Source organism: Equus asinus, chromosome 21, assembly GCF_041296235.1.
Source record: "Equus asinus isolate D_3611 breed Donkey chromosome 21, EquAss-T2T_v2, whole genome shotgun sequence".
NCBI lineage: Eukaryota > Metazoa > Chordata > Mammalia > Perissodactyla > Equidae > Equus > Equus asinus.
Window position 1 is genome coordinate 9,411,498 of NC_091810.1, and position 14,498 is coordinate 9,425,995.

Here is a 14,498-nt window from a genome sequence, read left to right on the forward strand (position 1 = left end):
AGGTAATGGTGAAATATTTCTGGTTCCTAGTGCTATTGAAATTCTCTGTCTACTCTTGAGTTTTTACATCTAGGTGAGTCTGGGGAATGGCTCATCAGAAAGTACCCACTTGCTATTCATGATTCTGAGCTAAGTAGATTGTGAATCTGTCGCTCTGCTGCATAAAATTCTCCAAGGGTTCCCAACTATGTATAGTGTCAGGTAGAAAAGCCCCTCAGAATAGCATGTGAGCTCTTTACAATCTGGCACAATCCTATCATTTCAGATTCATGTGTATTCACTTCCTGCCATAGATCTCAGACTCTCGCCACACTAAACTATTGATCTCTTTCTCCAAACCTGTCAGGAAATTTCAGACCTTTCTACTTCTGCTCATATACTCTTCCTTCTGCCTGTAATGCCTTGCCTCTAAGTGGGAATTGATATTTGTCCTTCACAGTGGAACAGAAATAGCACCTCCTTTTTCTAGTATTTCCAATGCCCAAAGCAAAATTCATGACACCATTTTCTTTGGCCCCGTTGCTGTGGCCTAAATGTTGTGTCTCCCCAAAATTCCTTTGTTAAATCCTAAGGCCCAATGGGATGGTATTAGGAGGTGGGGCCTTTGGGAGGTGATTAGGTCATGAGGGCAGAGCCCTGAGGAATGGGATTAGTGCCCGTATAAAAGGGGCTTCTGGGCCGATCTGGTGGCACAGTGGTTAAGGGCACATGTTCCACTTCGGTGGCCTGGGGTGCACCCGTTTGGATCCCTCGTGCAGACATGGCACCGATGGCAAGCCATGCTGGGGTAGGCATCACACATATAAAGTAGAGGAAGATGGGCATGGATGTTAGCTGAAGGCCAGCCTTCCTCAGCAAAAAGAGGAGGATTGGCAGCAGATGTTAGCTCAGGGCTAATCTTCCTTAAAAAAAAAAGGAGGGGGCCTTCAGAAACCCCTGTAGCCTTTGTCTCACGGAAATTATCTTCTACTGAATTTTTCCTCCCTTTTATTACCTCTGTTCTCTGCCTCCAGAACCCCGATAAAAGAAAGGGCAGACATGTATGCTGCTTCACATTTCTCTCCTACGTGCCATCATTCTGCCTTTGGCTCTGGTCTGCAAGATTCCACTGACTTTATCACCAGATCACTGACATGTTGTTAACCATCCCCATTCTCTTAGTCAGTCTGTCCACTGAATTGCTTTAGTGTCAAACGTATTTTTAATTCCCAGGCACTCATTTTCATCCTCTGATTACTCCTTTTTTGCAGCAGCAGTCTGTTCTTACTTTTGTATGTGCCATCTTTCCTATCTCACTAGAGTCATTTCTCACTCTTTTAACATTGTTTTGTTTCCTGAATGATCTTTATTTCCTAAAAACATAATTATTTTACTTGTTAATCTTAATGTGAGTCACGTATGTGATTTTTTTTCTTCACATTTGTTGACCCTTGGCTGTTAGTTCTTGTTTGTGAATAAAGATCTAGGCTGTTAAGCGGTGGGAGTTCCATTTGGATTTGTGTAGCTCTCTCTGCCAAGAAACTGCTCCCTGGATGAGCCTGTACTGGTGGGTCTGGTGCCATAACTGGAAAATGACAGTTCAGAGTTGTGGGGGTCAGCCGGCTGTGGAGAGCAAGTCAAAAAAGGGAGGACTTGACTTGAGCAGTGAATTATCTTGATATGTTCCTTCTTGAGAAAAGCTGTGTTGCCTCTCCTTTTTCATTAAGGTGCCTGCTGGATGTTCCAGAGTTTCCTCAAACTCTGCTTTCCTTCCCATTCATGGTCCTACACTCAAATGAGGAGGCATCTGCATGTAAGCAGGTCACTTTCTTTAGCCTGCACAGCTTGGATTTTTATGTGGGGGCCAAAAGCCTCTTCTGTCTGCTGTATATATTTGGGAGGAGGGCAGGGAAGAGAGATGTGGTCCAACTAGCCCAGCCTTCCCAGATGCAGTCTTTTAAATCAAAAATATTCATCATATATACATAGATATACACACACACACACACACACACACACACATATACACACACACATATATTGAGCAGTATGATAACAGTGCCAAAATGGCTGAAAATTCTGTCTATCCTGTGTCCATGCCCCTCTGCAATGTGACTTTGGAGCCCCTCCTAGCAAGAGGTGGCATTTGTTTCTCCATCTCCTTGAATCTGGCTTGGCCCTGTGGCTTAGTTTGTTCATTGGGATTCTAGAACAGTGACCTGAAGGAGAGACTTGAAAGCCGCTTGCACACTGGACTTGCTGTCTCTTGCTGCCCTTATAAAGAAGATAGGTAAGGGGCCAGCTTGGCGGCATAGCTGTTAAGTTCGTGCACTCCACATCAGTGGCCTGGGTTTGCCAGTTTGGATCCTGGGGGTGGACCTACGCACTGCTTATCAAGCCATGCTATGGCAGGCATCCCATATATAAAGTGGAGGAAGATGGGCATGTATGTTAGCTCAGGGCCAGTCTTCCTCAGCAAGAAAAGGAGGATTGGTGGCTGATGTTAGCATAGGGCTAATCTTGCTCAAAAGAAACCCAAAATAAGTAAAAGACAGGAAAGTTAAAAATACATTTTTTTCATATGAATTCTGAGCTATCAGAAGTACCAGTCCTGGGGGCCAGCCCGGTGGCTCAGCAGTTAAGTGTGTACATTCCGCTTTGGTGGCCCAGGGTTCGCCGATTCGGATCCCAGGTGCGGACATGGCACTGCTTGGCAAGCCATGCTGTGGTAGTCGTCCCACATATAAAGTAGAGGAAGCTGGGCACGGATGTTAGCTCAGGGCCAGTCTTCCTCAGCAAAAAGAGGAGGATTGACAGCAGTTAGGGCTGATCTTCCTCAAAAAAAAAAAAAAAAAGTAACACTCCTGTGAAGAAGCCCAAGAGGATGACAAGAGACATGTGGCCCATTTGCTTCTGTTGCTTTGACCAACAGCCTGCCAGACACATAGCGTGTGACAAAGACTTCCCTAGATTATCCAACCAGCAGCCAATCTACAGCTGACCATGGATGCCTGGGATACAGAGCCTGGGAGAGATGTGCTGAGTTCACGCAGATAAGAACTGCCTAACTGATCCAAATCATGAACTAAATGAGCAGTTGTTGTTTGAGACCACTAAGTTTTGGGGTAGTTTATCACCCAGCAAGAGCTAACTGATACAAACACCGCATTGTATTGATGTTCCAGCTACTGTAGATACTCTGATAAACAAAGTAGATAAGGCCTCTGTCCTCAGGTGACGAGAAACAAAGAAATAAATGAGTCAGACAACTTCAGAGATTCACACATGCTCTGAAGGAAAGCAAGCAGGGTGATGTGACTGGCTGGGGTTGGGATCTCATTTAGATACTGTGATCAGAGAAGAATGCTTTGAGCAGCTAAAGTTTGAGCCAAGACCTGAATGACAGGGAAAAGCCAACCATGTGAAAGTCTGGAGGTAGACTGTTCCAGACAGGAAACAGCAAGTGCACAGGCAGTGAGCTGGGGAGATACTTCACGTGTTAAAAGGACATAAAGGAGGTCAATGAAGCTGGAGTTGGTGAGCAAAGGAGAGAGAGAGGGGAAAGATGTAAAGTGAGGAAACAGACCTTGGGGGAGGACTTGGCCTGTGATTAATTTCAGTTACCTTCATGCTTGTACCCTGTCTCATCTCTGTCCTTGATGTTTGTGGACTAGGAGCTTGGAGCTCTCAAAGGACCCCTGTGGGAAGGGTCCCTCTTTTCTCCAGCATTTTGGTCTACATCTTTCTGTGATCTGTTTTCATCAGTCAGATCTATCTGCTTTCTGTCTTCTCGGATTTCTTCAAGATGTCCTCCAGCTGACTGCCATTCCAGTTTACTAGCATTACCACGGATTCATTCTTTTTAAAATACAAGATGGTTTTGGGGGGCATTTTTAAGGACCTTCGTATATATTAGTCCCCAAATCACCATCTTTAGTTGAAATTCTCATATCTCATGTTTAAATTTGGAGCTCTAAGCCCATAAATCTCCTATCCCCCTTTGTTATCCTATCTTTTTCTCTGTTTCTTCTCTTCTCAGCTTGTCTTTACAGTGGCTGGTGAGAGGCCAGCCCTCAATGGGCTCTTTATTCACTATCCAAGAAATATGTCCTGAGAAGCTTTTATCTGCAAACAAAATGGAGGCCCTTCTCACCTACCAGTTGCCCCTTTGCAGCCACTTGCCTTGCTCGGTTCCTGCTGAGTTGAATACGCTCATCCAAACACCCCCTGCTGGGACACTGAGGGGACACAGGGTCAGTTCTTCCCAGTGCCTTCCACTTCATTAGACACTTCAGGAGTTTCATTTCATAGGGAGGTTTTGATGTCTCAGAATTCATATGCCAGAAAACTGTATTTGAACACCCTGGTCTTCCATCTATCTGTCTGTCTATGTTCTATCTTCATTGAGTTTTGGGTGCCACAAATCATTAGGTGGCACATAAGATGTCATACCTGGGAGGGATGGTCCATGTTACCCTTTTGAGAACAGGAGACGCTACACCCTTGCAGACCAAGAGCTTGGCCTTCCTGGACGTTTGTAAAGTTTCCAGGCAAGGAATCTTCACTTATCTCCCTAAAACAGATAAATATACTTTTGTACAGAGATGAGAGCACGTGAAAGGTGAGACCAGCAATCTTCAGGGCCCAGTGCTTACTCATAATGTTTTCTTCCACAAATCTGTTGGGTCCTTTGCAGAAGCCCAAAGTACAAAACTCTTTGCCTGCCCTGCATTTGCCTTACAGGAATACCACTACACACTTCTCTCCAACCCAGAATCAGAGGCCAGAGCACCTTGAATGAAGAGGAAAGGAGGTCCATATTCTCTTTTCTACCCCAGGGCCATTGCGAGTGCTGTTCCCTTCACCATTCTCCGTGCTTTTCGTCCAAGTCTCTTACTTACCCTGGCTCTTACTTATCCTTCTGGACTCAGCTTATATGCCGCTTGCTCGGAGAGGCCCTCTCTGCTTTTCTGATCTTCCCTTCCTTCCCCAAGTGTAGTGGATGCTGCTGGTGCCCTGCCCGGGTCCCCTTCACTGGTGGCACACTCTTTCCTCAGTTGCTGTGAGTATTCATTGCTCAAATGGAGCTGCCTTGCCTGGGAGGTTACTCCTGGCCGCAGGGGACAGTCAGTGGCCAATGATTGACTGGGGCACAAAAAGCCGGAAGCCTGGCCTCAAGGTGGACCAGAGCCTTCTGGGATACGAGGGAGAAGTTAGTCTCCAGCTGAGACAGCCCCTTTGCTTAGTTTTCTTCTCCTGTCTGCTGCTTCCCTCACACTGAACCCCCTCCAGAGAGCCCTCCTCCAATAAATCCTTTTCACCGGAATCACTGTCTCAGGCCCTGCTTCTGGGAAGCCTGACCTAAGACACTGAGAAAGCTTTCTTTAAGAGGTTTGTCTGTGTATTTACACAGCGAGGACAAGTTTTTCTCTCTGACCCCTGCGCCTCTAACAGTGATGGAGAGTCACGTGAATGGACTCGGATGCGAATAGTCCCCCTGGAACTGGCCACACAGCAGCCCCCCGTCTGAGGCTCCTGAAGAGCTTCTCTAGGAGGTGGAAGGGGAAGAAGAAAAAGAGACACTGCACACAAGCAGTTCACCGGGAGGCTGTGCTGTCATTTCTGAAGCAGAGCTCTTTGACCTGCTAAAAAGGGGTATTTTTTAGAGGCTTTAGTAAAATCATTGAATCTAAAATTCAATATAAATGCCACTCGTTAATTTTTAAGAACCCCGTGTCTGTTCTTTCCCTGAAGTGAAACAAATTTGGTTAGGGATGGGTGTTTCTGAGTTTATTTCCTACACAGTTGAAAGCTCAATGCCATGGTTAAGTCTCTTGTCCCAAAGGTAACGCCTTGGGAGCCACAGCAATAGCACAAACTAATGAAACAGGAGGAATTCATGTTTGAAGAGCCAGAGCCTCTGGAGACATTGACTCAATGGCCTGAGCCCCACAGGATGGTTTTGAATTGAGTTCCTATGCAAATGTTTTTAAACACCAGTCCTGTGTCACTTACACATTCAATACTTAAAATTTAGATTATCTGGAGGTGACTCTTGAGATTTAACAATTGTGACATTTTCTTGAGGCATGAACTCAACTCATACATCCTGCAAAGTTGGCAGATGGTGAGTGAACGAGGTGACCACTGAGCATCTACTTGGCATGTGTGCAGTAACTCACATGAAGGGATTTAAATCTTTCCAACTGTGAATGTTGCTAACAGAAGGGGAGAGGTGGGGGAAAGAAATGGCAGGTGTTTGAGGGTCTGCAAGACCAAAGCTCTCACAGCTGTCATGTGATTACTATAGGCCCTCCATGTCAGCCACCACAATGGCTGCTTTAGAATCTGATTTTCCAGATGCACAATTAAGGATACAGAGGCACTGATGTGCTGTCTTAGGAAGAAGATGGACCTTGGGTGTCTGATAAATTGGAATTTGAAGGTGATCAGGGTTGTGATTCCCTCTCTGATTTTCCCAGCTTCTCGCACCCGCAGTTGAAGAAGCCATGTCCTGATAGTCTCAGGCAGACTCGTTCCACCGATTCCTTATTCCCAGTGCAGGTTTGCTTTTCTCTCTGCATCTTTCTTTTCTGTTTATGACACCACCATCTTAGTTGCTGAAGTTTCTAACCTTGACCGTAGGCCCCTGTACATTTGTCCTTCTTATGTCTTCTCCTGTCATTAACCTCAGGGCCACCTCCACCCCTTATCTTCTGGCTATGATTCCTTGGGCTCTTCACGGGATGTGACCATCACTTCCATCCACTTGAGTCCTTCATGGGCCTGGCCTCGCCTTGGACCTTTGGGTGACTCTGAGTCTCTCCTCCTCCAAGAGCATCATTATGGGGACCCATTGGGAAAATCCTCTACTTTGGCTCTGCTCCCAAGGTCTCCTCCTACAGCAGCGTGTGCTGCCTTTTCCCTATCACAGGAAGCATGTGAGATTAACTGTTTTGACTACTTTCTCTTGTTTTAAAGAAAGCAACACCAAGATGTGTGTTTCCTCCCAGAAAGGCTAGAGATAGGCAATAAGGAAGGGGAAAATGTGTCTGCAGATCTGTAGCTTAAAGCTTCGTGTGTTTAAAAATCATTCTTGTTTGTCTTTTATATTCCTATAAAATGCATAGAGAGTTTTATCCATCAGTATTCCAGACAAGATCAAAGAAGCCTATGTTCTGATAGCACCATTAAAGAGGAGGGGCCCCTCTCTCCCTGCTGCCGCTTAACAAAGGCTCCCGTGAAAGCTAGGACAGTCGCTCTGACACCTGCCCCATCACCAGATGAACCTCAGGAGCTCTGGGCCCAGGGGTGTCCTGACTGGAGCCAGAACACAGGAACGAGGGAGGTGATAAGACCTGAATAGTGCTTGGCATTGGATTTGATAGACACTGCAGGGACTGAAAAACTCTTCAGCCAGTTTTCTTCTTTTACTATCTCATAGTTTGTATTTCATTTCCATCAAATGGCATGAAAGCATGTTATTGGCCAGTGAGATGATGAAACCCTGATGTGGACCTACCCTAAACCTAGTGTGAATTCTGAAATCCTCACGACTGATCACAGTGACTTCTCCTTCCACCTCTTCAGCTCTGTTTTCCCCTGGAACCTGTTGTCTGTCTAGCTCAGGATCTCCGTGCTCACACCTCTCTGGCCTTGCTTGTTTCAGCCCAAGGTTAGCCACTTTGCTGGTTCTCGTGAGCATCCCTGATGCCCTTGCCTCTGTGAACTTCCATGACCCCTGCCTTCCCATCCTCAGCCGTGCCACTCATTACCCCCTTCAATATCTAGAATGTCAGGCCGCACCGAATAAAATCACAAGACTTATTTGCTCTTTATCTAGTTGGCCCTTTGATGGTTCTAACGTCCTCAGTCCTTCACTGGTTGACCACAACATATTCTTAAAGTACTCCAAACCTGTTCCACTCTGATCAAGGTCCGTATTCCATCCCCACTGCCAAACTCGGCAAAATCACGTTTTGTGGGGACCAAGTCCATCAGTGTGAGTTTTCTCAAAATCTCTCTTATCTACATCAAATTCATTTTTGTATTTGCCCCTCTCTTGTTTTTCTTCTTTCCTCCAATAAAGAAATTTCTCTTGGTATTATCTAATCAAGTTGAGAATGTACATGCTCCCTGACTCAGTATTTTTTTCTGTCTCTTCATCTCCTTGCTTATTTTCCTGTTGACTTATTCTATGTATTTTTTTTAGAAGGTCTGTTTAGTTCTTAGGAGGATGAAGCTGTAGAGAGAGCCATGCTAATTATGTGTGTCCCTTTCCTCCAGAATCTCAGCCTCCTCCAAAATAGACACAGAGGTCGGACACTGTCATCCTGGAGCTCAGAGCTCAGTGGGGAAGATGGAGTATGAATAAAGTGTTACAACGCAACGTAAGTACTATAACGGATGTCCACTCCAGGTACGGGTGTGGCACAGAGCAGCGGATGAACTCAGTGGGGGTGGAGGCAGGAAAGCGTTACAGTCAAGGAACAGCTGAGCTGGATCTTAAAGAATTATTAGTTCAGTAGACAAGGTGGGGAGGTAACCATTAAATATTTGTTAGATTAGTAAACGAAGGGCATATCCCACAGAGAAAACAACGGGTGCCAAAAGAGTGACGAAGACAGCTCTGTCTCTTGAGGAAAAGTGCAGGCTCAGTCTAGCTAAAGCAGGTGGGAGGAAGAGAGAGCTGGCAAATGGGCCTGCTCAAAAACTAAAATAAAGAATATACCTAAGAAAATTAGATGAAGGAAATAATACTGATAAAGGCAGAAAATATTGGTTCAAGAAATCATAAAAACAGTAGCATTAACACTTAATTCCAAGAGTTGTTTCTTGAAAAGAAAGAAAGAGCAAGAAAGGAGAGACAGCAAGAGACCAGAAAGGCAAGAAGGGATGGAGGGAGGATAGAAAGAGGTCTTGTAAGTTTAATCAGGGGAAAAGGAAAACACGTACAAAGTAAATGTATTGAAAGTGTATTTATAGAGGGCTCGATACTTCCCAGGTCCTGGGCAAGGTGTTGGGGACAAACAGCTGTATAGACAGACACGTTGTCTGCCTTTGAGGAGCTGAATTTTAACGAAGAAAGTGCTTCTTTAAACACGTAACTACACAGACAAAATATAATCCACTAATTGTGAGATGTGAAGGCAAAGTAAAGAATACAGCGAGAGGCTGGTGTAAGGTCAGAAATTAACTTGGGGTTGGGTGCTGCGTCATGAAAGGCTATCTGAAGATGTGGCATTTCAGCCAGCATCTGGGAGAGGAGGATGAGTTAACCAGACAAAGAGTGACTGCAGAAGCAATCCAGGGAGAAAACCAGCCCGTGTGAAGGTCTTGAGGTAAGAAAGTCCAAGTCACTGGAAGAAGGTGAGTGGGGCTGCAGTGAACAGAGGAAGCAGAGAGTTGCCAAGACTTACAGGGAGGGTGCCAACAGTGTCAGTTTGGCCAGGACCAGGGGGAGGGTCCTGGCGTGTAAGACTTTCAGATTTAACACTGGGACAGTCCCAGGCAAACCTGGATGAATTGGTCACCCTATTTACAGGCCTCATTCAAGATTTTGGACCTTAGCAGCAGAACAGTGTGGCAGCCATAATCGAGGCAGCCATAGTGAGGATGGAGAGAAATGGACGGATTCAAGAAATATTTAGATGTAAACTGGCAGAACTTGAGGACAAAATGATAGCCAGGGAAGGGGTTAGGGCAGGGGGAATAATCTAGAATGAACCGCAGATTTTTCTGGCTTTGGAAACCAGAGGGATGTGCATTAAAAAGGAATGAATCCAGAAAGAGACGACGCTAAAGTTGTTCTTTGACATTAACTGTCAAGTGAGAGCTCAAGGTTTGATCACATTTGAGCACACAGGAATAAATTTTGGTACCCTCCATCTCTCCCACCTCTCGGATTGAAATAGAAAGTGGGCCTGGTAGAAACCCAAATGTGCTCCAGACAGAATTTGGAATTCAGTTTGAACCTGTAAAGAAGTGGAGTGTTCCTCACCCTGATAAGGGGACAAGACAACATCATAAGTAAAAGGAAAACCGGAAGGCTTTGTTACAGACCGCATTCAGCCTGCATTCAGATGGCATGTCAAGAACTTTATTACTCTTGTCCCCTCGTCCAACTCTTAGACTCCCATAATTAACCCAGAGGAAGTTGTAAGTGAAATAATTATGAGGTCCTTTCAAAACTAGACACTTGACACATGTGTTATAGAAACCTTATAAAAAGGAAACTGGATTCTTGTAAATTTTAAGATTATATTAATTCAGACACAAAGACACTCCTATGAATTTTCACAAAAATACTCAAATCACAGAGTTTGTTCTGCCTGCCATTGAGATGTGGGGGATTTTGCTGTGTGCACTAAATTCTCTTCTTCTTCTTTTATTTATTTACTTATTTATTTCCTCCTTCTCCCCAAAGCCCCCCAGTACGTAGTTGTATGTTTTAGTTGTGAGTCCTTGTTGTGGCATGTGGGACGCCACCTCAGCATGGCTTGATGAGCAGGGCTATGTTCGCACCCAGGATCTGAACCGGTGAAGCCCTGGGCTGCCAAAGCAGAGCACATGAACTTAACCACTCGGCCACAGGGCAACCCCTAAATTCTCTTCTTTAACTGCCCATGTCACGAGAGCACAAGACTAGAATGAAGACAAGCACGGGAGACCAAGGATGAGATTTTATTGAACATGAAGGTCTCATCCACATTCAAAAGCACAATCCCGGTGAGACCTCAGTCATGTATCTAGACGGGTGAGAACTTGCTTCCAGTGTCCCTGAATCCCAAATGGAAGGATGCTTTTCCTGTATGTGGGAGCCAAACGCCAGGGCTGGGAAGGGCTGCCAAAATCATTCAGCCCAGTCTTACATCCGCAGTCTTTTTTTAACACTCCTTCACTCGTTTATTAATTTAACAAATATTATTGGCACCTGCTGTATACACGACACTCTTCTAGGGACTTGGGATCTGGTGGTGAACAAAACAGACACCAGTTCCTCCTGTCGTTGACGTTATGTTCTAAAGAAAGGATTCGAGTAGTAAACAATAAGAATAAGCAGTAAACGTAGTGAATAAGTGAGTTACATACTACCATAGGTTGGAAGGTGAAAACAGTGCAACAGAGAAATAGGAGGGCAAGGAAAGAGATCCGAGCGATGGTGAGGGGGCAAGGTACAGCTTAAATAAGGTGGCTGAGTAGCTCCTTGTGAAGATGATGTTTGAAAGCAGATTTGAAAGAGGTGAGGCAGTTAGCCACGGGGATCTCTGGAAGGAAAGCCTGGTTGGTGGTTTTATTTCCCTCCAAGACAGTCCCGAGTGCTCTAAAGTGGGATGTTTAGCAAAGTGCTCCACTGGGTTCAGAAGCTGGGCTTTGCTCAGGTCCCAACCATGAGTCGTGTGTCCTTATCAGTTTGTCCTAGAGTACTCTAAATAGCCCACCACCCTCACAAGTCCCCTGCCCCCAGAGCCCCTGCTTCAGCTCTCCCTGTTGTAGGATAATGGATGTCGTGGAATTGTCTGTTTAGGTGTCCAGCTTCTGCAGGAGGAAGTACAGAAGCTCCGAGATTAGACCACACAGGGTCGAAACCTGCTTCTGCCGCTAACTGGCTGTCTGTCCTTCATCAGGTCACTTAACCTCTGTGAGTCTCAGTTTTCTTATCTGTAAAGACAAGATGATCATGTCTGTTCAATGGGGGTGTCATTAATATTCCCAGAGAAATTGTGTGTATAGCGCTTGGCATGGTGCTTGGCACACAGTAAGCATGTAACTAAAACTAAGACTCTGGTGATGCCCACTCCAGTGCCATCTCCTTGAGGGCAAGGCCCCTCTTGTCTTCCATTCTAATTGACCAGTGCCTGGCATAGAGCCTGGCCCGTGTAAGGATGGTTGTGAGCAATGGAGTGCAGTTTGTCCAGGAACACCCAGGAGAACATACCCGAAGCCTCACTGGAGGACTCAGCCTCCTCGCCTGGTTGGTAAATAGCCACCCATCCATCCGTTCACCAGGATGACGAGTTTATACACCCACACCAGAATCAGATTTTTCCTTTTCTTTTCTTTCTTTCTTTTTTTTTTTGTGAGGACGACTAGCTCTGAGCTAACATCTGTTGCCAGTCTTCCTCTTTTTTGCTTGAGGAAGACTGTCGCTGAGCTAACATCTGTGGCAGTCTTCCTCCATTTTTTGTATGTGGGACACTGCCACAGTATGGCTTGGTGAGCAATGTGGAGGTCCATTCCTGGGATCTGAACCTGTGAACCCCAGGCTGCTGAAGGAGAGTGCACAAACTTAACCACTATGCCACTAGGCTGGCCCCCAGAGTTAGATTTTATTCCTCTTTTTTCCCTGAATTGACTGTCTTGGGAAGAGAAGAGTAGCCAGGCAAGGGGACGTGTGTGGGCAAGGTTTCTTCCCTACAAGAAAGACTCTAATAAATGAGACTGTTTCTTATCCAAGTTATAGTATTTCTTGGCACTTTTTTTTTTCAAAATGTGTTTTTTGTCTAAAATTGAAGCGTAATAATAATAATAAAATTCTCTAGAGTGTCAGGCTCCAAGTTAAAGGTAGGCTGTGATTCTGTATATAGAAGAGCTTCATAAAGAGAATCAGAACTCTGATCCCAAATGCCTCGCAGTGTGGGTAAAAAGGTACCAAATTAAGAAGACTGTTGCCAAGTTTCCTTTCTTACTGCGTTTTGAGTTTCAGCACTATAACTGCATGGCGCTCAGACTCTGTCAGTATGCATTGGACTCTGGTGGCTAATGTGCAAAGTCCATAATTACCCGGCCCTTCTGGATGTCCCAGCAGGAACCAAGTGGTGAGGACCTGCAGGCATCTCTGAGCCTCCTGAGGTTGAGGGCCGGTGGGTGGAAACCCCATTCTGGGCCAAGGGAAGTGGCAAGATAGTCATTCTTGCTGTGAGCTGGTTTGAATACAGATGTGAAGTGAAGAGGTGATAGTGCTGTGACGCTGTCTGCTGTCCAGGCTTGTGGCCCCAGTCCAGCCTGTAGCCTGTCGTTGTGAATACATCCGATGGGCAGCTGTGGCAGTGACTCCTCCTTCCACAGCGGTCTCCTGGCCTGTCGAGGGTGTGTCCACAGCTGAACAGAAATCCCACCAGTTTTCCACTTTGCCCTGGAACAAAGGTTGACCCAGAGCCTCTGAGCTAATTCTGGCCACTGCTTGTTCTGTCAGTAAAGTTTGACTGGAGCACACCCGTGCTCGCCCGTTTATGGCCTGTCTGTGAGGGCTTTTGAGCTATGATGGCGAATTGAGTGGTTGTAGCAGGGGCCTGCAAAGCCTAAAATGTTTATCATCTGACCCTTTACAGAAATGTTGCCAACGCCATTCTACGTGAATGAAGGTGTCTGGAGTGCTTGCACCCAGAGAAGGTTGTGAGATCGTTGTCATCACCCAGATGTGGTAGCAGACACCTGCACTCACACTCAGATGAATCTGGGGCTGGCCTGGGACCTCGACGCAGACATCTGGTTGCAGCCAAAAGACATCGTCCCTCACCTTAAATTAAGGACATTAACGTGAAATGGACTGGTCTTGTAGTTTTGTTTGTACTTGATTTTTAAGTTTGTTTTGGTTTTAGAGTTGTGTAAGAGCCAAAAGAATAAGCAAGTTTTACCAGGATGTCTGTTTGTAAATATTTAATTTATGTTTGAATAAAAGTAATTCAAGTGACACTAGAGCTCCTGGAGCAGTTTCAGAGGGGGATTTGTACATGACTCAGGTTGGAGAAACATGGCTGAAGATTCTCCCTCTGCCCTTCACGCTGGCTTCCCTGCCTTCTCTTCTCTCTCTGCTCTAAGCTATATCCTTTAACCCGAGGCTGGCAGACATCTTCTGTGCAGGGTAGGTAGTAAATACTTTTAATGATCTCTGCTGTTTAGCACAAAAGTGGCCATAGACAAGGTGTAAACAAATGAGCATGGCCGTGTTTCACTAAAACTTTATGGATGACGCTGAAATTTAAATTGCATTTAATTTTCCTGTGCCATAATACGTTCTTTTGATTGGTTTTCAACCGTGTGAAAATGCAAAAATCATCCTTAGCTCATGAGCCGGAAAATAAAACGACAAAGGACTGGACTTGGCACATAGGCCATAGTTTGCTGACCCCCGTCCTTTGATATCAATGAATGTGTCTTTCCAGACAGTAGATTTTCTTGTGTTCTTGCTTAAAAATCTGCACTTGGACCCATGTTTCTTATTGGGTTAAGTCCATTCACCAGGCATAGCACTTCCTCCTTTAGGATATTTTTCCAATCCCATTTTCTTCTCTAGCCCTTGATGAAATCTGTGCTCTGAACACATTGAACTCATTATTGTTCCTCTGTTTTCCTGCCTTCTTTTTTTTTCATGTCATCTTGCCTTTTGCATGCAGTCTTAGCCCAGTACACCCTTCCCCTCATTCTCACCTGGCAGCGCCCTAAATGTTCCTCCTGACCCGTCCCTCCTGCACAGTGTCCCATCTGCACAAGCAGCGCAGGCTGCTCCCTCCTGCACT

General features: G+C 45.5%; 1 protein-coding gene across 18 annotated transcripts in view; it reads left to right on the forward strand.

Moving 5' to 3' along the window:
* The window catches only part of LOC106841732 (ATP-binding cassette sub-family D member 2-like), a 47,407-nt gene extending 33,735 nt beyond the window's left edge, over positions 1-13,672 (forward strand). For 3 of the 18 annotated variants that reach the window (XR_011496253.1, XM_070492353.1, XM_070492360.1), the window contains 4 exons: positions 8,266-8,369; positions 9,229-9,320; positions 11,507-11,620; positions 13,311-13,672. Coding sequence is in view for 14 of the 18 variants with exons in the window: in XM_070492353.1 (XP_070348454.1) it covers positions 8,266-8,353 (88 nt within the window). In the remaining 4 variants the exon portion in view is untranslated. Of the gene's footprint in view, positions 1-8,265; positions 8,370-9,203; positions 9,321-10,405; positions 11,621-13,310 lie in introns of all 18 variants that reach the window. The other 15 variants (XM_070492352.1, XM_070492355.1, XM_070492362.1 and 12 more) reach the window with 6 other exon arrangements.
* Positions 13,673-14,498: the final 826 nt, after the last annotated feature.